The sequence below is a fragment of the Glycine soja genome, chromosome 20, assembly GCF_004193775.1.
Source record: "Glycine soja cultivar W05 chromosome 20, ASM419377v2, whole genome shotgun sequence".
NCBI lineage: Eukaryota > Viridiplantae > Streptophyta > Magnoliopsida > Fabales > Fabaceae > Glycine > Glycine soja.
The window spans coordinates 38,584,661-38,609,153 of NC_041021.1; the positions used below are offsets into that span (position 1 = coordinate 38,584,661).

At 33.9% G+C, this 24,493-nt stretch overlaps 2 protein-coding genes across 7 annotated transcripts; one reads left to right on the forward strand and one right to left on the reverse strand.

The window, feature by feature from the left end:
* Positions 1–7,825: 7,825 nt before the first annotated feature.
* Positions 7,826–17,504, forward strand: LOC114403207 (serine/threonine-protein kinase prpf4B-like). Of its 5 annotated transcripts, none has more exons than XR_003664616.1 (15): positions 7,827–8,302; positions 8,849–9,993; positions 10,123–10,295; positions 11,252–11,418; positions 11,528–11,596; positions 11,883–11,955; positions 12,656–12,812; positions 12,918–13,209; positions 13,326–13,440; positions 13,548–13,711; positions 14,010–14,084; positions 14,200–14,608; positions 14,930–15,594; positions 15,693–15,719; positions 15,898–17,504. XR_003664616.1 is itself a non-coding variant. In XM_028366012.1 (12 exons), exons 1-12 carry the CDS (start codon positions 7,952–7,954, stop codon positions 14,386–14,388), a joined length of 2,970 nt encoding a protein of 989 aa, XP_028221813.1. In that variant the 5' UTR covers positions 7,827–7,951; the 3' UTR covers positions 14,389–14,731. The 5 variants fall into 5 exon arrangements, 1 of the variants encoding a protein (XP_028221813.1); XR_003664615.1 differs by having other exon boundaries at positions 14,930–14,994; positions 15,496–15,594; positions 15,693–17,504; XR_003664617.1 differs by having other exon boundaries at positions 7,826–8,302; positions 10,126–10,295; positions 15,693–17,504.
* A 2,085-nt stretch (positions 17,505–19,589) lies between these two features.
* Positions 19,590–21,911, reverse strand: LOC114402736. 2 transcript variants are annotated; one of them, XM_028365401.1, is made up of 3 exons: positions 21,588–21,911; positions 21,421–21,502; positions 19,590–20,097 (listed from the first exon to the last, which is right to left on the reverse strand). In XM_028365401.1, the coding sequence occupies exons 1-3, from the start codon at positions 21,702–21,704 to the stop codon at positions 19,949–19,951; spliced, it is 348 nt and encodes a 115-aa protein (XP_028221202.1). In that variant the 5' UTR covers positions 21,705–21,911; the 3' UTR covers positions 19,590–19,948. The 2 variants fall into 2 exon arrangements, with proteins under 2 accessions (XP_028221202.1, XP_028221201.1); XM_028365400.1 differs by having other exon boundaries at positions 19,590–20,100; positions 21,588–21,905.
* Between the last annotated feature and the right edge of the window lie 2,582 nt (positions 21,912–24,493).

Sequence of the window (24,493 nt, forward strand, 5' to 3'; positions counted from 1 at the left end):
ATGGACGAGTGAGTTAGAGAGGGAATATGGTTATATATTAGCGGGTATGAGGTAGGTGCCCCATGGTTTGTGATGAATCCATGTGCTGAGTTAAAAGTATTTTTCAAAACAAGGTAGGAGGATGGGAATGTGATAGGTGGAGTAGTAATAGTAAACCATTTTTTTTAGTCAAAATGTGTATGTAGTTGGTGAGGAGATGGATTTACTTGCTTATGAAGCACACATGGCCTAGTGGGTCTGTTACACGTACACTTTGGTCAAGCCAAGCAACCTGTGGCTGGGTAAAATATAAATGATTGGTTATGCCAACATGGAATCATGCATTGTCAAAAAATAAACACTAAGCCTTTATTTTATTTAAAAGCATGTTTTTTCCCTTTAAAGAAATTTAAATTTTTTTTTTTTTGCTGAGTTTTTTTAAATGCACAATTTTTGGTCTTCCAAACATTATTTAAATCACGTTATATTCCTTTAGAAAATGCTGTCTGAATTATTTAGAGCAAAAAAAATGGTATATTTGAAAATTAGAGCATTTAAAATTAGATAATAATTTATAAAAAAAACTAAAATCAAACTTTGGAGAGATCAACAATTTTTTCAATATTTAACACGTAAGCCTTTTGGCTTAAACTTGAGTATATATTTGTCTTGATCATGATTTTGTTCAACTTTTCACGTTTTCAGTCGGTTTCTTCTTTATGCAGTGTGATATTAATTTTAATTGAATTATTTTTCTTTCTGTTAATTTTGGTATAAGATAAAACAGTATTATATGAATTTTTAATTTATCTAAGTAAAACGGGATTAAATAATCTCATAATAGATGATTAGGGCAATTAAAAAAATGTATCCATTATCTTGAAAGATAAAATTTGTAACAAATTTTTAAAATTAAAAACAAAGAAAACTAAAAACTATAAATTAAAACAAGAGACTTGTTTTAGTTTTAAAAAAATTTAAAGCTTGAAACTAAAAACAGCCCCAAAGGGATTTTAAATTATTGGATGCTAAATCATACACGTAGCTATGCCAATTCTGCTTGTTTCCTCACATAACTGCATTGCTTTCATCCATTTTATTTTTTTTATTCTGTAGTTTCACTGGACCAAGACATAACGTGACTGGATGGGCTTATGGTGTTGGGTATGGGAGGTGAGAACTAGCAGTCTACTCAAACTTATAACTTTTTGGGGGAGCTACTATTCACACTAGCAGGAGTGCTATTTAAACTACCCACGTTAGTGGATTTTCATTTTATTCAAGAATTACCCTTCCTGCAAAAACAATAAAAATATGATTCTTTTATAGTGTACAACAGCAAATCATATTTCACTTGTTGGCTCAACATCCTCCAACAAAAACATCAACACAAATTCACCACCTCCACACCACAAACCCAATCACCATCCCAAACCCATCGACAACAATCACACATATTCAACATGGAGGTCGATGCAAATTCAACAAGACAACAAATTCAACAATTGATGGGGGTGATCAACGCAAGGTGGTCGACGTTACAACACAAATCTCGACAGGCACGAGGTTGCCAACACAACATGAAGAATAAAAAACTAGAAAAATGATGTAAGAGATAATAACAAAAAAATGCTAACGGATATGATGTGGGCATTTGCCTAACGTAAAACACTGTCATAAAAGACACACAATGAAAAAGACTAATGTAGAAAGCGAAAAACTAACCTAAAGCCATATTATATAGTCAGGTCCTATAACTAGATGGATAATTCGAAGTTAGCTTCATCTTTATATATAATCTCATTATGGTCTTATAAATTTATTTAATTAATAATATTATTACTAATGTAATATAAATATTTATTTTTATTATATTATTATGTAGATAAATAGACTGGCCTAATAGGCTTAATAAATGACAGTTTAGACTCTCCTTATTTTTAAGGTTTTTATCATTACATCTTTTTCTTCAAATAATATTTTTCAAGTAGTTTACATATATAGTAATAGCAAGAGTGTCATATATTATATACTTAATTTATTGATTTATTTGTTCCTTTGGTTTACGATTTACATTTGTTGTTGGGGTGTAGGTTTTCTCATTTAACTGTACTGGAGGTTACGATTGATGACAACATTTCCCTATTCATATGTTATCAAAGAAGCATAGTTTCATTAGTGAATTTGTTTTCATTCAACAAGTTAAAGATTTTTTTATTTTTTTAATTAATTATTTTCACTGACTATTTTCAGTTTTTTTTATGTTTCTTTGATGATTGTGCTACTTCGTTTGTAGATCTTTAAGTTTTAATTTTTTTTATATTAATCTAATTCCACTTTCATAGCCTATATAGTACATGGCTTGCACCTTTTAGGTGAAGAAGGTACCTAACATTTTATTAATTCGTTGACAAGTGTATTTAAATCAAAAGATAATAAAGATAAAAAAAAGTAAAAGATAAAGATACTCATAAAAAAAAGATGAATGCATAATGTAATAATGTTCGGATCTAGCATGTCTTATTTGCCTAAGATGTATGATTTTATATTTATCTTTATCAATTTGATAAATTTTTCCTACGCACATCTATTAGAATATTTGCCCTTGATGTCTCACGATGACAAACATAACTTACATATCTATCTCCCAAATGTCTTTGCAAAGACTTAATAGATAAAATGCATAAAGTTCTAATTCTAGATGTTTGCTTTGATGCATGGACATAATGCAACCATAGCAATGATTTTATTAAGATATCATTTTCTTTAAGTTCTATTAGAAATTACCATCTTACTAGCGACTAATCCCTAAAATTAATGCATATAATACCTTCCTTGTATTTCTACTAATGATTACCCTCTTTCGAGCGCCTAACTCCTAAAGATGATGTAAGGATGAATGATACATGAAATTAAAATAAGAAAGGATAATAGGAAAGAAAACACCTATTTACATTGATAGATATGAAGCATACAACACATCTTTTGGCTTTTAGGCCTACCAGACCTTAACTAAGGGGGTTTAACCTCTCATTGTCATGAAAGACTTTACAATTTAGGGGCTGATATGGATAGAAGAAGAGGGATGGATAGAGGAGGATAATGGGATAATGGACATAGATAGAGGATTTTCCTTATTAGAGATGCTTAAACTTAAAATGTATTCATTAGAGAGTTCTGAGTCTCTGGGGTGGTGTTGTCCCGATGTGTAGGATGTTTTTTTTTCTTATGCTCTTTACTCTTTTTATAAGCCTAAGTTAGCTTAATTTTCATGTGACCTCGCACTTAGCGCGGGCTTTCACACTAAGCGTGCCTTTGAATTTCTTCGTCGATCTTCTTCGTGTTAAGCATGAGTTGGTCGCTAACCAAGGATACGTGTTCGGCCTGTCTTGCGCGCTAAGCGAACTGTCCCAATCTTCAACTCTTTCTTCAAGGTTTTTTCTTCCAATTTTTGCATCAATTTTCCTCTAAAGCACTTGAAATCTTCTTCTTTTAACTTCTGCTAATATAAAACTGCAAAGATATTAATTTTGTTATTATTTCATTAAAAACAACAATAAAGTAATTAAATTGTAATCATTCTTAACCAAAATTGACTATCAAATTAACTCAAATTTCGCAGTTATCACATTTATTGTCAAAGAAAATTGGGTCTACTAATCTTCATCTTAGATACAAAGTTTATACTTTTATTGCCATGAGATTTATTTAGAGTAACAAAGCTTGATCGTTCTTTCTTAGATACTTAGATTTCACAGTTATCAACTCATTTTATGAGTTATATTTTATTTATATTTTACATACTTTTATCAATGTCTTGATGTAGTTTTATTAATCATTTGTAAAATCATTTCTCTTTTGAATATAGGCATCTTCGTCTTTGAGAACAACTTCAATAGAAATACTAAGATTATCAAAGTTATACTTCTTTCTCTCTCATTTTTTTACCTGTGATTTTAATAATTTTGAAGCAAATTTTTATTTATCTTGCAGATTTGTAGTGGAACCCTACCCCCCCCCAACTTTGGGATTGAGACTTTAGACTCACAGGATGACAACTGCGAGAATGAGTTTGTTATGAAATTTCCTTCGTTAATCTATAATTTGATAGTATGGATAGTGCTACTTAGTGAGGATTTGGAAGTGTATTGAAAATGTTACTTGAGTAAAGATTGTGATGTTCTTAATTAAATGTAATGATTAATTCATATTTTTTGCTAGCTCTGAATAGATACTGTCGCAACCTACCCTTCGGCGGGAAGGCGACGCAAGGCTCACAGATGGTCTTCCATGGGAAAATGCGCGGAGTCGTCACCAAAGTTTATTTGAGGAAAACGTCGGAAAGACCGGAAAGGTGTGGTCTACGAACTTTAATCGTGAAAGGTTCGGGAGTTGTTTTTATGCACGAGGAAGGTATTAGCACCCCACGCGTCCGTCACAAGGGACGACAGCCTTTAACCAAGTGTGCAATATCATGTCTTCGATTTGTTTTATTTTCCCTTTTTTACGTTTTTATGTCTTTTTATGCCTTTTGTATTTTTTATCTTTTTGTGATCGACAAGGGTGTTTCCCTCGCTCCTACGTATCCTCAATTGCGATGAGAAAATCAGACCTATGTAGTTCTTTGAGAACTAAACGTTGGTTAAGTTGTTTTTATCTTTTTTCGCAAGATATATTTTAACCGAAAAAAAGGTCATTTAAGGCGTTGGACCATTAAACGATTTTTTGATTTTGAAAGGAGAGAAACGTTAAGGCGTTGGACCATTAACGATCTCTTGGGATGGTCGACAAAAGCGGGACTTTTACTCCTACGTATCCTCAATTACGATGAGGAAATCAGACCTACGTAATTCTTGCAAAAGTGGTAAAGTTATGGGTTGATTTTATGCTTTTGAACAGTCCATGTTAACCGATAAAAGCAAAGAGGATCGTTTAAGGTGTTTGACCTTAAAACGGTTTTAAGTGACTTTTACGGACAAAGGTTAATTTGTGAGTTGATTTTAGCCTTAGTTTCACTTTGGTTATTAGTCAATTCATTCAAGGAAACTTCCAAAGAAAAACGTCCGATTGATTTTTTTTAATTATTTTATTCAAAGATAATTTGATTATTTTATTATTATTTTTTCAAGATATTTTGATTATTTTATTATTATTTTGCTTTTTTTGCTTTAACCGAGGTTACAGCGTGAACGATCGATTAAATTTTGCTTTAACAGTGATTAAACGATATTACAACACAAATGATAGCTTGAAATTCATTCTATCATTTATTAGGTGTGAAAATGGCTTAAATAAACGGTTAAAAGCTCGTTAAAGCGGAAGAAAAAAAAACTAAAAGTAAGCGAAATTAAAGTGAAAGTACATAAAACAAGTAGGGACTACTAAGGGTGCATAGAATGAATTGAAAGATTCGATTTCGGAAACTTACCGGTTGAAGACTGAAGAACGACGAAGCACAAACAAAGAACGATGAAGAACGATGAAGAATTTCCACAGAATCACTTACGGAAGCGTTACGGAAGCACTTCGACTCGATTTTTCTTCACGAAAACGTGTTTTTTGCCCAAAATAACCGAAATGCATAGTTCAGGGGTCATGAATATTTTTGAAACAGCCCCCTCCCCTATTTATAGGGAAAAAGAGAGGTGTTTGCCACCCAGAGGCTTCTTGAGGAAGATTTCTAAGCGCACCCCAATTACTAAGTTCACCCCCCTTTTCATACTTTACGGAAGCCTTATGGAAGTGTTTCGGATTTGATTTTCATCTTTTTTTCTCTTCCCTTTCACCAATGTTAAGTGAAATATGCTTATCCAAGGTTTTCGGAAATTTTACGGAAGCATTACGGAAGCCCCAAAAACCATTTTTTAACAACGTGGAGGAGCTTGTCGTCCAGTTGCTTCCTCCTTAAGCAACCCAACTTCCAAAATGGGGCCTAGATTTGAATTGTTATTTACACCCCTATCTTGATAAGTTCACCCCCATTTTTGTGTTTCTGACTGTTTTCTTTCCGAAATCTCACGAAACTTTACGGATTCCACCGCGATGAGTGATAAGCCTTCCAAAGCAATCAACAATGGTCCTTAGATGAAATTAGAGTGTAACAATTTATTTACACACACCCCACTTTGCTAAATACACTCTTATTTTCGTGTTTTTGACCGGATTCTTCCCGAAACATCTCAGAACTTTATGGATTCCACAACGATGGGTCTTAAACATTTTGAGGTGGTCAAACGAAGGTCGCATGCTGACAAACAATGGTCCCCAGACAAAATTAAGATATAACAGATACACGTCTCTAAAAAAATGGATGAAACAACTTGTTAGAGACTTTATACCAAAATTTTTGTTCATATTCATTTGTCAATCACTTTTTAATTTGGTGGAATTAGTTGAATAAATTTGTCTTTGATTATTTAAAAACATGAATAAACTTGATTATAGTTCTGTAATCAAGAGTCTAATAGCAATTTTCTCATTCATTTATAGTCTATTTAGAATATATAAGGCTTAATTGCAAAAGTAGTCCCCTTATTTTTCTCAACTCACTAAATCGGTTCCCTTATTTTTTAATTCATTATCTGAGTTCTCCTTTTTTTACAAATTGACTATTTGAGTCCTCAAAGTAAAAAATGGACGTTGACTATTAAGGGAAAATGCTGACTATTTTTGCAATGGTAGTTTTAAGTTCAGTTCCTTAACTTAGTGTTTTCTTCTTTTGGTTTTCAACTTCTAGAAGCTTTCGCGGTTCAATATAGGTGTCATCGGAGAAATCCGACGAATACGTGGTGTCAAAAATACTTCAAAGTTCTCCAAAGAAGAATGTTCCAGAAGAGTTGCAAAAACAATTACGGACGGTTCAGTTTCTGCGAAGAAGAAGGTCGAATCGCAAACCGATTCGATCACGACTACAACAAAGAGATCGAGTTCAATCAGAGGTTTTGCGAGTGCGATTTCTGCGTTGAGACAAAACAACATTGAAGGATTGTCTTAGAAAGTGTCGATCTTTGATGGAAGGAGAAAAACCGATGCGGAATCTGCCACCGGAGCTAGGAGTGGCGCTTCATCGGGGAGCGAGCTTGTGCGAAGGTCGCTATCGAAGTTCTGGCGAAGTTCGATGACTTCTTCACGCGTTGCTGTGAAGCCGACTATGGCCTCGCCGGTGGCTTCGACTTTGAGAACTTCCAATGCGAGTAAGGTGGAGGTGGCAAAGAAGTTGGTGAGTAAGCCAACATTGTCATAAGAGCAAAAGCAACCCCTAGAATTCTATTAACTCTCTACTTCCATGTAGGACAACCGCAGAATGGAAGTTCTTATGGAGGATTTTGTTTAGGCTCCCATTGGTTGGGTAGGAACTCATAAACCATCATAAACTCCCCTCACAACATCATCCTTGAAGCTAAACCAAGTTATTGTGCCTTAAGCAACCAACCATTGTTTTGCACAAAGAATTTATACCATTAACCATCTCAAATCTTTTCATTGACACATCTCCTCCGAATGGAAGAGACCAGTTAAATAATGACACATGACGACCAATGTTTTACCTTAAAAGTCAATGTCTAATTTTGATTTTAGGGAATTAAATAGTTAATTTTTTAAAAAAATAAACTCCAATAATAAATTAAAAAATAAGAAGACTAATTTAGTAAATTTTTTCAATTAAGCCTATATATAAATAAGTGCTATGCGAATCACACCCATCAATTACCATAAATTCTCATTAACCTCTTTAATGGCAATTTAATGTTAACATTTTTCTATATTTTGTATAGGCTTGTAAGGCACGCTTGTAAGGCACGTGCGATATTCGCTAGTCGTACTTGTAGTTGTAGGTGAGGTCCTTGAATCTGATCCAATACGAAAACTCCGCGCGTGCTACAACCGTTCGCTCCTCTCCCATTGTAGCTTCGTATTAGCACAAAACAAACAAACCCTAACTCTAACCCTAGTCGAAACCCCTTATCCGATCATGGCTACTGATGCCCGTGACTCGCGTCGCAAGTATCGCCGATCATCCTCTCCGGAGGACGTGGACAGATCCTCGAAGCGCCACAAGCACCGCCACCACAGCCACCGCCACCGCCACGGGAGCAAAAAACGCGACGAAGAGATTAAATTCGATGATCGAACAATTGGTGCGGTTCCTTCTCCAACTCCGCACGGGCATCTCCCTGACGACGATGATGTGGAGGAGGGAGAGATCCTTGAAGATGAGGCTCTCGACGGCGAGGTTGGGAAAAAGGAGACGGAATCTGATGCTGAACCCGGTGAAATCAAGGTGACGGGAGATCGAGATGTTCGATCTGATAATCAAAATTCGGTATGTTACGATTGAATTTGTTTGTTTATTTATTTGATTTAATTTAAATTTTGTGGATTGCTACACGTGACATCTGTTTGGTTGCGGAGAAAGTAGAGGCCATTGGAATGGATTTGAAAGAAATTTTTTATTTCGTAATTGTGTTGTTTTGGTTGCGATTTTTTTATCAGTAATTTAGGTGTTTCAGTGTATCTCACTTACTCTTGGTGGCCAAACAGAGCACTGTGATTCTTTGTTTTCGGACGGTATAATGAGTTTTTATTTATTCTTGAGAGCTTTGGTATAGTACCCTGTCAGTGTCTCATAGATATGTAAGAACCTGGTTGCACTACACGAACATGAGTGAATTGCAAAAGAAGTCTCTCTAGGCGTTTCAGTGAAGACTGGTGGCTTACAGTTAATTTGTAAGAGCTGGTTATGAGTTTTGTAAATTTATTTTTGCTCATGGACTGATTTAAATGCACTGTGTAATTCATTTAGCATTACCTCAAGCACTCTGATTTTCTGCTCTGCATTTGCACTCAATTTCTTCTTTGTGCTGGACAGGGACACCTTACTAAAATTTCAGTAACTAGAAATGAGGACATTAGGGATGATAAATTTATTAGTCCTGCAATCAATGCAGAAGATGATGTCTCTCCTAATTGTTCAAGTTCTGAGACTCGGGATGGAAAGCATGCTCAAGCTCGTACAGATGGCGTGGGCAATGGTTTTTTGGATCCTAAATCTTCCAAAGGGGATAAGTGGCACAATGGGGAACTTGGACATTTTAAAGGTAATGAGAAACTAAAAGGAGACTTTGATGATGAAACACTGGAGGCTAATGTGAGGAAAGCACATTACAATAGGAATTCATCCTCTGAAAGTGGAGGGGGAAAATATAGAATGTCAGGAAGTTCTCCTTCTCATGGTAGATATAGAAGTCGATCAAGATCAATTGGTCATACTAGAGACAGGTCTCGCTCTCGTAGTATCATAGATGAATATGCTCATTCCAAGAGAAGGCGCTCTGACTATGACCATGATGAGGAAAGAGTGAGGGTACGTGGAAGGGAGCATGGTCATGGCAGTGTGGTAGATGATAGAAGGGAATACAGTACCAGATATCACAATCGAGAGGCCAGGGATAGAGATAGGAGTAGGGATAGAGATGTGGATAGAGACTTGCACAGAGAAAAGAAACAAGAGGAAACTAGCAGGGGTAAAGAGATTGAGTGGGAACACAAAAGGGGAAAGGAACGTGAAAGGAGCCGTGAGAGGTATAGAAGGGATGCAGAAAAAGATAGGAGCAGGGAAAGGGAGGAGGATGGGGACAGGAGACAAGAAAAGGAAAGAGATAGGAGCTGGGATACAGTGTTTGAGAGGGATAGGAGAAGGGAAAAGGAAAGAGATAGAAGTAGGGACAGAACAATAGGTGGCAAGAGAGATAGAGACCCGGAGAATGAAAGGGATGATAAGAATCGGGAAAGGCGAGATGATAGATATGGGCACAAAGATAGAGACACTGCAAATGGTAAGGATAGGCATCTGCGTCATGAGGATGGTAATGACAACGGAGATAGATATAGAAAACATTCAAGGCATGAAGAAAATGAATACCATTGGGAAAGAAAAAGAAATTCTGATAATCCTGTAAAGGTTTATAATTCAATGGGAAGTACTGCAGAAGTGGATGAAAGCAAACTAACAAGGTATGTTTCATTAACTATATTATAACTTTATTAAATATCTGAGTTTTCTTCTATCCATTTCTTTTTTATCTCTTTTAAGTTCCTTCTTGAATAACATACTTATTTTTTTTTTATGTATATTGATTGCAGCAGTGAGGTTGAACCAGATGACTTAGAGGAGGATACATTGCAATTACCTGAGCAAGAAGAGGAAGATCTCAACAGGATTAAAGAAGAGAGTAGAAGAAGAAGGGAAGCAATAATGGAGAAATACAAGAAGCAGCATCAGCAAGTAGAAGCAGTGGTTGGAAATGAAGGAAATGGTATTATTTTCCCCATTTCTTTATCGACCTGTGATATGGGCTGATAGTATTAGTTAAAATGATCAATAGTTACAAGTTATAATTCATTGTCTTTATCTTTAGTCTTCTTGTCATCACTTTGATTTTCAAATGATTACTTGATATCTTACATAAGAAACTACCCCCCCCCCCCCTTTTTAAATTTTTGTTGAAAAACTATACATAGTTTATAGTTTACTTTTTAATATAGAAATGGGATATTGTCAATCTAACTTTCGAATAATGTGGTAACTTGATAATCATGTATATTAAATTTTAGATAATTTATATATTCATAAACATATAATCTAACAACTTATAGTTTAAATAGCATATCATCATATTTTAAAAGAAAGAGATGCGAGTGTGATGGAGGATTATTTAATTTTGAAAACATAAAATTCGTGGACTTAATTTACTTTAAGAGAACTTTAAATCTAATGGTTGGATTGATAAAATTTACTTTTTTTTTATAAACAGTTATTAAAGAGTAACTGTACAAAGTTTGACATCTAGTGTCCATTAACCCTTAATTTCAATTGATCCCATAAAAATATGTATATCCTATAAGTTATTAATTAATATAATTATGTAAAATTTGTTATGCTTTTTTGCATCTGTTCGTGATGAGGTGAGAGCTAAATTAATATTTTAGCTTAAGAATCATGTTATGCCTTCTGCACCCCGCTGCCGCCCCTCCCCGAAATGAAGCACAAGAGGCAGTGAAATATTTGATATTACATGTTTGGGTTGTTAAGTATACCATTGAAGATGGATGGGTCCTTTTTTCTATGTATTTATTATTATATTGAATTCTGAAATCTTTTAGTAATCAGATAAAATGACATAATGTTAAAGTGTTAATCATTGCACCATTTCCCCCTTGTTACCTTCCTACCTGGACTACTTTTAGTAACTTTGTAATGCACTCTTATTAGACAAGGATGCAGACATTCCTAATGACATCTCTGAAGCATGTGATGGTAAGACTGATGATGCTGATTATGTGGAGCCATCATTTGCTGTTGGGAAATCTCCTGAAAATGTGAATGTTGCTTCTAAGAAGATATCTCCTGCTGGAGGCCTGGGTGAGGGTACTCCAAAGGTTTGTCCTTAATTTTTCTTTGAAAAAATTTAAGTAAAAATTACTGAATAAGCTAGAATTTATATATTTACATCTATTGAATTTTGAATCTCATTTGTTACAATTGCAGAGTGAAAGGTCAGAGGACAAGTTTTGTGATGATATATTTGGTGAGACGCCAACGGGAGTTCGGAAATCAGTAAGTATATGGTTATATTCTAATTATGTGCCTGCTTAATTTTATAATATTTTCTGACTTAGTAGTATGTTATGATCCAAGATGTAGTATGTTATTTATCGTTTCTGATTATGGATGAATTCTATACATCTGTTTCTGCATCTTTTTCATCGTATACATTCTTTGATACAATTTCCACAGCCTCTCTGTCAAGCTTGCCTTTAGGGTAATAGGTGATTTTTCGTTCATTTATTTATTTATTCTTATGACTTATATTAACTATTAAGATTTTCTACCTTCTTTTCAGGGAAAAGGAGATGGTTTGCTGATTGAGAGGGTTGGCCTACATGACAATTGGGACGATGCAGAGGGTTATTATAGTAAGTAACTCATTGGATTGTATCTAGCTGCTTTGATCATTTTCTTGTGATTGTTGAGTTGAGGCCTGAGAGCTTGACTAACTTTCAGGTGATGTCTTAGTCAGAAACATTATAAGTTGTTTATGTAACTTCTTTATTTGGTGGCCATTGTTAAATTGTTTTTGTATTTGTTCTTTAAAATGTGACAGCATGGATTTTCCATGAAAATTGTTACGTTACTTTTAATGTTTTGGAAGGGATGACCAGAAAACAATTAAAACATAGATGCTGGTTTTCTCCTCAATTTAAATACCCTTAACTAACTTTTTTAGTTTTTACTTAAATGGTGACATTTAAGACTCAAAAGGTATTAATTTTGACAATCACATCTTTAGTTATCTGAGGCATTTCCTGTGGATCTGCTAGCGAAACCAATTAAAACAATTAAAACATAGATGCTGGTTTTCCTCTCAATTTAAATACCCTTAACTAACTTTTTTAGTTTTTACTTAAATGGTGACATTTAAGACTCAAAAGGTATTAATTTTGACAATCACATCTTTAGTTATCTGAGGCATTTCCTGTGAATCTGCTAGCGAAACCTGACATTATGATGTGGAAAATCTTTGGTGGCTATCTGATTTTTGTTGCAATTGTTGGAAAATCTCTGGATACATTTGTTTTTCTGTTCATGATATTATGCTGTGATATTGTTATGCAGGCTATCGTATTGGTGAAATACTTGATAGCCGATATGAAGTCACAGCTGCACATGGGAGGGGTGTCTTTTCGACAGTTGTTCGGGCAAAGAATCTAAAGATGGGAAATGGTGAGCCTGAAGAAGTAGCAATAAAAATTATTCGTAGTAATGACACCATGTGAGTGATGTTTCTTTCTTGGGAATCCTCAGTAAACTTTTTTCCTTTTGGGTAGTGTTTATTTTTCTCACTGATATACATATATATATGTCTAATATGGCATAGGTACAAGGCTGGTATGGATGAATTGGTCATATTGAAGAAATTAGTAGGTGCAGATCCAGATGATAAGCGTCATTGTGTTCGTTTCCTTTCAAGTTTTAGATACAGGAATCATCTTTGTTTAGTTTTTGAATCTCTTAATATGAATCTGCGTGAGGTTTTAAAGAAGTTTGGTCGCAATATTGGCCTTAGGCTTACAGCTGTGAGAGCATACGCAAAACAGCTTTTTATTGCTCTGAAGCATCTCCGGAACTGTGGTGTTCTTCATTGTGATATAAAGCCAGATAATATGTTGGTATGCCTAAAATACTGTTGTGTTTAGATTGTTTCTTTTCAAAATTTTGTTTGTTAATTTCAAGAAGAAATATCTATTTTCTAACATTTAGTTCTTCAATTTCCTCTTTTGACAAGGTAAATGAGGCTAAGAATGTTTTGAAGCTTTGTGACTTTGGTAATGCCATGTTTGCTGGTAAAAATGAAGTTACACCATATCTTGTGAGTCGTTTTTATCGTGCCCCGGAAATAAGTAAGTCCCATTCATTGTATTTATGATTTCATAATCCCTAACTGTTTTTTTCTTGTTCAATGTCTCATGTTTGCCAACTGTTTTGGCTTTTGAATGTTTCTATGCAGTACTTGGTTTGCCATATGATCATCCACTGGATATTTGGTCTGTAGGTTGTTGTTTGTATGAGTTGTATATAGGGAAGGTTCTTTTCCCAGGGTTTACAAACAATGACATGCTACGGCTTCACATGGAACTGAAGGGCCCTTTTCCAAAGAAGATGCTGCGTAAGGTGAACATATATTGTTTCATTTTAAACATATATTGTTTCATTTAAATTAAACATATATTGTTTCATTTAAATTTTTTATCATTAGTGTCTGGCACTGTTTGAGTGTTGAGTATGCATAATTTTAATACTTGATACAAGTTTGCTTACTGTCCAGTCTGTTTCTTTTAATCGTGTATCTGTTGTGACTTTAATTCCTATATTAATTCTCTTATGTGGTTGTACCTTCAATTCAATTTTTGGTGTAAATACATTTGTTGTGTTGTTAATGATATATACTTATTTACTATCTTCCTTGCAGGGAGCATTTACTGAACAGCATTTTGATCAGGATCTGAATTTTCTTGCTACTGAGGAGGATCCTGTAACAAAAAGGGTAAGCTAGACTTTAGATTGTATTTCAAGGAATTATATTGTCTATGTTAGAATGAATGGATTTTTTTGAAGAGTTTGAGTAATGGTGCTAATATTATTCCTTAATTCCTTAATAGACCATAAAGCGACTGATACTCAACATTAAGCCAAAAGATATTGGGACACTCATTACTGGCTCTCCTGGGGAGGATCCAAAAATGTTAGCCAACTTTAAGGATCTTCTGGAAAAAGTTTTTGTCTTGGATCCAGACAAGAGGCTGACAGTGTCACAAGCTCTGAACCACCCATTCATCACTGGCAAGTGAACAATGTTGCTGAATTTGAATCCCAAAATGATATACACTGATATTTGTACATAATGATCCAATTGATATTGAGGTTCTAATTATTTGGCACTATTTATCTTCTGTGTATGGCCCAAGGAGTGTCATCACAGTTGTTGGCATGTTGAAGTGAAAAAGGGTGATGTCGCTACAGGCGTACACTTTACTGGCGGTTCTTTCAGTGGAATGTACTGTTTCTATTGTAAGACAACTTGCCAATGGCAGTTTCCCTTAATGAACTGTATTTGTACTTCAAACACTGCTCTTCCAATTAAATTCTTGGAAAATTTTATTATGAGAAGTTCAATTTTGTATTCTTTTGATAGACTGGTTTATTCTTTATTCACTCTTTTTCTATTTCTGTTTGCAATATTATGTAACTTTTGTTGTGTTTGGTTGGTATTATTTGCATAGATTATATATTCTTATTGCCCTTGGTTTTCATTATTGCTGCCAATTCATATTTTACCAATTCATATATATTCCTTGGATTCTGGAGATTCTAATTTAATTTCTCATTCAGGAGACATACCACTGGTTTGAGGCATCCCTTCCATGCTTAGATGCTTAAAAGGAACCCAGGAGAAGGTACCTTGGCTTGTTTATTGGGAGATTAATTTCACTGTGCTGGAATGAATTATGATCCCCATTAAAATTCATTGACAGTGCCAATAGAATAATTGCCACATTTGAGTGGGAGTTTATTAAGATGAGCTGAATGGTCATTTTTCAGTCATGAGGATAATCAATGGTTATTGGTGATGTACGTTTGAGTACATGTGAGCAAATTAATTGTTTATTTTATTAGCTAGGTAGTCAGGGGGAGGGGAAATGGTTAGTATCAAACCTTCTTCCTCATCCAGATACAGCTGCCACTGGGCCATATGCCTAGCTGCTACTGCCTTTAAATCATTTCAGTATAAATGATGGAATCCCAAGTACTACTGCCTTTTCTGCTTCTTCCTTATTATTCTTTTCAGTTTTGTAACTTGAGTTGTGTGTGTAGATATCTTATTTCTTGAACTGTACTTGAGTTGTATTCTTTTGTTAACATTTATTTTCTTAAATTTACATATATGCATATCCTAGTGAACTTGTGCTGCATCTTATTCATGATGGTGTGTCATTCTGGAGGCAATTCTACTGGATGCGTTTGGCTTTGTTCTTGAAGTGAGAATTCATTTCACGGTGAGCAAAATTCCATTCAGAAACTATTGTTCTGTTAAGTTTGTGGTATAGATTAAAATTGCAAAATTTTAATGGATCTGATTCGTTTTCCATTTTAGGTACTGCATCTTGGCCATGCAATTTTTGTAAGTATGTCCAATTTCTCTCTCATTTTTGTCAATGTTGATGGCATTGATGGTCCTTGGCATCCAGTTTCATAGAAGTTTCACATCAAGTTCTTGATTCTGTTTCTAAATTTGATGAATATCAAGTTTCAAATTGCACTAAAACTTTCCCGTTGTGTGTTTCTGATGTTTAATGTAGATGGGGTTTAAGTCAGCATTTTCGTGTAGGGTTCTGTGCCTGTGTTGTTTCTTCTGATTTAACATGGTGTTCTTGGCTATGCTGCTGTTTGGTCAGTTTTGTACTTTTTCTTGACATCCATTGATGAGCATGTTGATTCCGTTTTATTTATTTTAGAGAATGAAATGGAGTTTTATTTTTTGGTAAAAATTCATTTCTTGAAGTAACGCAATACACATACACGCCCTCAATCACACTTCCGTTAATGTGTGAGTTTTGGTTATTTCTGAATTTAGGGGAGGGGATGGTTAGCCCAGTCTAGGGTTGGGATACAGCAATACAGGGGACTAGCAAATAACCCACCGGATTCAAAACTCAATTGCAGTGTTTATAACGGGCAGAGGATGACAAGGTGAGCCAAATTCTTTTGGTAGCCTTCAGTGTATTGGGCATCATGGGATTTACATTATGTCAATCTACCTTTTTATATTTTCAATTTCGAGAATGAAGAAAAAATAAAGTAGCTTTAAAATTTTAAATAAAATAATCATTAGCCATAGTTTATGATTGGGTAATTATGATATCAACTGATCTATAAATAGTCAACCTCACCCAGCGGGAAAAGGTTTACTTGATAGCCATAGCTTTACTAATTTCCGATTTCTATAATTGGAAACAACTACCTAATAACTACCATCTCCTATTTTATGGATCAATCTTGTATCTTGGAGCAACAAATAAGACCCGTGTCAAACATTGTCCTATTAATGTAGATGTACCTTGGTTGTACAACTTTTAATGGAAACTTTCAAAATGGGATTGTCCTTGGATGTGGGTAGTTTCTACCTGATTCTTGATATATGTCACGCTTATTCACTTAATATCCCGATCACTTCTGCCGTGTAATGTTGTATAGCTTAAATGGTATTTTCCTTTAGTAAAGCATTTTTGTAAAGTATTCCAAAAAGAATGCCGATTTTATTGAGTCATTTGAAATGTTTATATTTCATTGATGTGGATCCCCAGAGTATCAATTTTCATGGGTAAGAAATACTGCAAGTCTGGTACTTGGAGTGAATATTTATTGAGTCAGCTAACAGAGTTGAAGATATAGAGAATAGTGAAATGAAGTGGCAATTACATAGCGTAGTGTGGTATTGCATGGTAGGCCAAGGCCTCAGTTTTCTTCGCAGAATTCTCTGCCCCAGCCGGTCCAGCTCTACACATGGTATTGCATGTGTTATTAGCATTTCTCTTCCATGTTTTTTTTAGAATGTTGAGCTAAGTTTTATTTAGGATTTTTTTTTAAATAATCGGGAAAAGGCTTACAAAGTCCTCAGGCAAGAGAGTAAGCCGAATCCTACACTTGACGGTGAATAAGATTAACTTTCCTCCTCTGAGGAACAAGCTTGGGTTGCAGAAAGAATGTAGCTCTGATATCCTCACACCTCTGTAAAACCCACGTTGATTCCCCGCTCTATGAAGGCTTGTATAGTAATAATTGACTGTTATTCCACTTTCCCAAAAACTAATTGTCTGGGCAGGGCGTACCCAAATACAAATGTACGTGTGTATGTTAGATCGAGATATGGAAATGAAAATATGATCTGGTGTAGTTGTGGGGGTAATTAGTTTCGGCTGTAAAAATTTAGGGCTTGTTTGAATTGCTTTTCATTCTGTTATAAAAACTGTTTTCTAATTAGTTTTAAAAATTGTTCTAGAAGTGTTTTAAAAACTAAAAACAGCTGAAAGATGTTTCCCTTTTCACTTAAATGACAGCAGATGGGCTAAAATATTTGCTGGGTTTGAGTTAAGTTGTTAGTGTATTTTTTTCCTTTTTGAAGCTGTACTTCGGATTAGCATTCGTTAAGAAAAAAAAAAGGCATTGGCAGCAGGCCCCGGCCGATGGAATGACACAAGTATGCGTGAGTCCACTGTTGAAACCCAGCAGCTATTTCCATTTTAATCTAAACTAAATAATTTCACCCATCATAGAATTTTTTACTATTTTTTAGTTTTAAAAAAATAAAACAGTTCTGAAAAATGGAAATCAAACGCACCTTTAGTGTGTGTATATCGTGTTTGCCTTGTCGATGAAGCTGTAGAGCCATTTTTACTCGGTCGAGTGTTTCACACTTTTATGCCGTTTTTCTGTTCGCTTTTTGGGGAGGCTATGATCAGCATTCCGCTGGTTCGAGCACGTCCTATTTTTCGACCAGCCTTACTGTTAACCTGACTGCTCTTAAACATGCATCGAAATTTGAGGGACGAACTACTCTCTTCACTTATTTTTTGCTCAACTTTCCAATTTTGCCTTTAGTTGTTTTAAATCAAAGGCCAAAAGTATTTAAGTTTATTATTTATTTATAAAACAATGTTTTTGATAATTGGTATTAAGATGTTTATTTTATGGCAGTATTTGAATTTTTTTAATAAATTTAAATCATGCAAATATTTATAAATTTAAACTTGGTAGAAAAAATTTAGTTATGAAAATACTAAACGTATGTTTGAAATGACATGGAAATTTAATATCACAAGCGTTTGCGACTCACATAAAATGAAAAAGTTTTTTTTAAAATTTTTTTTGGTATGTGTTAATTGTTATAGCTATTTCAAATATTTTAATTATAAGGTTGGTGAGGTTCTACAGCGGGATGAAACAACAAGCTTGACGAGATAATTATATATAAATACTCGTGTGGATGTAAGTTAAGGGGTATGAGATAATTGTTCCCACACTATAACTTTTTTTTTACTTGTACATATTTTATATTTCCCCCCCATAAAAAAACAGTTGTTGCCTCCATGAGATAAGTTTTTAAATGAATGTAAAAGTTATAAGAAATAAAAGAGTGGGTAAATTAATATTAATTTTATCATTTTATCCTTTTAATTTGTACGGTTTCGATCTTTTAATAATAGACACATACAATAAGTTTTTTTTTTAAAGAAAAACACATGCAATAAGTTAGTAACACAAATACATGTATTAACTCAATTGTAATTTATAGATCAGGTAATTTGGAATTTTTTTAGATTATGTATTTCATGAAAAGCTTGCAATGTCTTTCTTTTTTGTAAAATTATTACATATTATTTTCTTGTCAATTAAAAAAAATTATAATTCACACAGTAAATACTTTCGGGAAAAGACTCATTTTTTCCCCCTAGAAATCAAAGATAGATATAATAAGTTTGCAACGAGCACTGATCTTTTTTGACATGGAGCTTGTAGTGACTAAAGTCACAGAACCGTTGATTGGTTTTATTTTGGATAAGCAAAAGAGGCATAGAAGAAGGATATCGGTGGGGGGATGACTTTTTGAGAATTGAAATGTTCATGGAGCAAAGGACATTTTTTCTCGTGTATCGTCTTACACGTGCAAAAATATTCTCTTCCTTTTAAAATTTGATTCGACTTGGACTAAACTAAGAGAAGGAAGTTGTTTATCCCACAAGTCTTCCTATCCTTACCTTTACCTCAACGCTTAATTCACTTGAGAACATCATTACAAACGGGGAAGGCAATAATCTCTTGATGCCCCCGATTTGCATTCCTTAACCTAAAACAGCACTGAAAAACTGAAGCATCACTTAAGTTCAAAGTCTATAAGCATAAGCAGCCTTAAGTGAACCTCAATGCACAAAATTAAGTATTCTAATTTCAGTTGAGCAGGGGAAAGGTGGGTTACTTTTCCAATTTCTATAAATGAAATTTGAAACCAGATTGTGCATTGTGTGGTTCAAATTCTAGCGGACAGAAAATTTGATTTAAATACATAATCCCATGCCTGCTTGGCATCAATTTGTCTCACCACACACATTTTAATACACTTAAATCTCTAAAGATTAATTTGATTACACATTCCTCAAAATTAATTCTATTTTCCTTTAAAATAAACAGACCTAAAATCACTTTGACACTTGGAATGCCCATATCTCAACATGGTTAATTCAGAAGGCAATTACAAAACAAATTCAATCATGAATACAAATACACTTTCAGCCGTACATTGCAAAATCAGTGTACCGAATCTTTATGCACATGTGGATCCGTTCTAAGTCATTGTTAACTCCGTGAAGAGCGAAATATCCGTCTAATAATGGCAACTTTAGGGACGGGAGTAATTTGCTGTGAGATTACTTTTCCAATAGTTGGTAATCTAAAAGTAAGTACCACCTTCTTTTCCAACACATTCACCACCACTGACTCGGTCTCTGCTGAAAAAATCAATAACATGTGGTACAAGAGCTAGTAAGAGAAAGTAACGAAAAACCATTAAAATTGCATCTCAAAATTCATCAAATAGGAAGCATTACTGATTGTTTCGGTTTAAAAGGTGAAATCTACATAGTTAAATTGGTCCTATACTAGCTATAATTTTCTGATGATACAAGTAAGCAAACCACCGTGAAGGTATAATAAAAGAAAAATGTTACTTCCACACCGTTTTTAACACTTAATTTGAGAAGAAAAAAAGAGTTTCGAAATGTGCACCTCTCTTATTTTATTATCCAAAAAGAAAAAAAAAGCTGGAATAAAGATGATACTTAAATAACATTCTTTATGATATTATTTTGAAATGCTAATTTTACGAACATATGTTTTTTAATTTTTAGGTAAATTCTGCTCGACTAAAAGATAAAACTTAGAACGGTTTTGTTCTTTTCTGTGTCTATTGTAATGAAGAGGCCAAGAGGGTTAAGATATTAGCCCACCAAAAGAAGGTAAGTTCAGACTACCTAAAAGATGACGGGTAAAAAGTTACGATCTCCATTCCATAACACACGCAGACCTAGTAACATTTAATGGGCGTAAAATTATTTTTGGTTGCATTAATGGATGTAAAATAGTACTATTGTATTTAAATTAAAATATTTTTATTTAATATGTCTCATCATTACTTGTAATAAATTATCCCTATATCAATTGTTAAATAGGAATATAAATAGAAAAGGAAATTAATGAAACTTCAAATATGTAAACCAAGTGATTAAAATGTTCAAAAATTATCCGAATTCAATCATTAACAAAAATAATTCTTAGTTAAATTTTACTTATTTTTAGCTCAAATTCTGAATTAGTTAAGACCCATTTTTTTTTATGAACCCAAAGATTAAGACAAAAAAATAATATAAACATGCCTAATTGTAGTGTGTGTTGGGGATGGTATGGAGGTTTCAAAAAGAAAAGGACCAAAAGTAGAGTGGTTTAGTACAAAGTACAGCTATAAATAAGTGTTCCCCAGTTTTGCAGCCAAAACACAAGCTACCTTAATCAAAAGTGGCAACAAAAACAGTATGGGCCAACTGCGCTTTTCCTCTCTAACCTCTTCATAGGGGAGAAGCTAGCTAGTGATCGTGTAATTCTGAATTTTACAATCATGTGCAATCATTTGCAACATACTAACCTCAACAAAACAGACTTTGATCTCTTATATCTCTATAGAGCTCCAAAACCAATCAATGAACAATGTTTGAATTTCACAATCATGCATGTGCAACATACTAATCCACGCTCGGTGTAAAATAGAGGCTTACCATTCATCTTAGTAAGAATGTCAGCAACCCTCTTCTGGCACTTCTCACATTGCATATCAGCAGAAAGAACAACTTGCTGAACCTGTTCCCAGCACAAGAACCAAACCATCATACACAAATTCATGGCCAATCTCAAAACTGAAAGTAGAATAAGGTGTCCACAGTACCACTGGCAGGGACAAAGACTCCATAGATGCAAGAGTAGTCCTGGTAAAAGGAAAGTCCTTTGAGAGTTTTAGGCTAACTTTCTGTAGCTCCTTTTTGGAACCATCTTCAAAAGCCATAACAACATTAACTTAGTAGAGCTTATGTATGTCTAATAAGCTTGCAGGCTCAATCTCATCCTGCAGAAATGATCTATGACTATGAAAATCACTTTCTACGTTGATCACAACCACTTGGGATGCTTATTTTTGGTGGGCAGAAAATGGAGAAAGCATGAACAGCGAAGGAAAGTGAAAAAGGTTAGGTTTTATGCCTATGTTAACGGAGATTATTCTTTCACTTATGCACTGGACCTGGCCCCACATATAGTGCTTGGTTGATTTTGTTTTCAAGTTTGCTTAGTAAAGCCGGCACTAAATTAATTGAATGGATCAACTACACTGATGGTGCGCTTGGTTGACTTGTGCCTTGGCTTAATCCAATAGGAAGAGTGAAGCTGTAGTGTAGACTAATTAAAGGGCTTTAAGATGAGAAATTATTACATAGGCTAAAATCTCTACTTATTCATAGTTCCCACCAATCTTTATATAGTATTTAAAAGCAAGTTTTTCAACCTTCATATGCTAAAATTAGCTAAAATCACAATAATCTCATATTATATAATAATTTCTCAAATAAGAGTGACAGTTGTGTAGATAATTATAAAAAAGGATTAATAAAATTTGATTATACATCATTGAGATTAATCAAAAACGTGATAATTCTAGACCATATAATAATTTGTCTGAGTGGAAAAGTAAAGACGGGGTAGATGTTGAGTATTTATTATTTAACCTACCATGGTAACATAGTTATTATTATCCAAAAGATTACAAGCATTGGATTCATTAGGTCCTCGTGTATAACTAAAGTCAAATTGGTTCCAGCAGGGTCCATTTCAGGGTTAGCATGGATTGACGTTCTAGTATTCTACTTTCAAAAGTCATGTAGTCTAAACGATCAAACTCAACACGCCAAAGGAAAAACAGTGACTGATCTATGTATGAACAGAACTTGTATTATCTTGTTTGAGTATTTAAACATTTATGCTTTTATGCTGGGCGTCTCGAACAATCGATTGAGATGATTTGGACTAACGATATAATTGTTTTGAGGAGAAAACATTGCCACTAATTATAATTGTTATTTAAACTTGATTAATCTTTTAGGTACAGAAACATGATTAAACCTGATGAAATTTAGTACCCTCATTTCAATCAATCATCACAGTCACCTAAAGGAATCCTTAAACCAAAAAGAAAAGGCGAAATCATGAAACATTTTAGGACAATTATAATTTGTATCGAACAGAAATGGTCAAACGTTTTGCTTTAATAAAAAAGTTATTCTCTAGTATTATATATATACGTGTTTTAATCTTTTTCACTAACAAATATCTATAAAGTACACATTTTTTAAAAAATATATATATATAACTAGAATTTATATCCAAATATTGAATATAACATATACCGTATATAACCTGCGAATACCTACGGTCTACAGGGAATAAAAAGCATCCGAATGCCTTTCAAGGTTCATCCTATTTTGTCTAATAATAAACCCATAACAGATTTTTTTAAACATTAATTCATAATCATAAAAAAATTCCATTACCACAAATCAGTGAAAATTCTTTCTACTTTTGTATTCCATTTCTTTTAAAGGCAGTTTAGCTTATTTGACGAATGCATTAAAAGAAAAGAGCTTATTTGACGAGTGGGACGTTATCTCAAAGAATTTCAAATACTTATCTAATTTTCTTTATGTTCTTCCACGAGAATCGCCTTCCATGGGTGGTGAAATTTTTCTGAGGAATTATATTATTGGAGCAAGTTTTAAATTATGTTGAAACATTTTCAATGACAAGAATACCAGAAACTATTCTGCGTTAAAGCTAGCATTCCACTACGACTAAAACGGTTTTCAGTACAAATACTTGAGGCCATTTTTATTAGTATACTTTTGATCCAACGAAATTAAACTGTTAATATAAATACTGTGATCTTTATATTTATAAAGTTAACATAAATATTGTGATCATTGGATTTATAAAATTAGCACATGGATGAGTCACACTGTCACAGTTTGATATTCGAATTCCATAGTCACCTAACGTTCAATTGCCGTGGAGCCTCTGATCTTTAGGCAGGAATGGCGAAATATTTTAGAAATTAGGTGTGGGAGATGTGACCTGGAGCGGAACTGGGCCAATTCAGTGGAGGAAAACCTCAACCTAATTGGGCCAATTCAAAACACACCATTTTTATGGAGAATGACTTTAGACTTTTTAAGGGAAGGCCTTCCACTAACGATTTTGGTGTTGATTTAATTATGTAATATTCAAAATTTCCAATTTAATAGCAACTTATAAAGCAAAATGATGATTTGTTTTTGTGTTCCCATCCGCAATCCTTCTTAAAAGAATCTTATTACATCAAAGATAATCCAATTATGTACATCATTATGTAGAAATGCTAAGAAATACAATGAAACATTTTTTTATTTGACTTGTGAATAGTAAAGAGAGACAATCGATGGACAATGATAAATAATGGGCTCTTTGACTTAGAATGACATGTTAAATAATACACTCAATTGAGTATTTTATATTAGATCGACTTTGTTATGGGAAAACTTTTTCTTAGAATAATTTTATTATTAGTTTTATAATTTACTCCAGTCTTGTGTAAAAACATTAATTGTTTGATATGATATTAATTGCTTGATATGATAAACAAAACTTTTATAAGAAAAAATGGGCCAAATGGCCTAAACTAGAGGGCTCACGATTTTTACATTTTTTTTCCTCCTTTCACTTCTCGATTTTTATTTTAAACGACTTGAACACATGCCCTTCTCTCCTCCC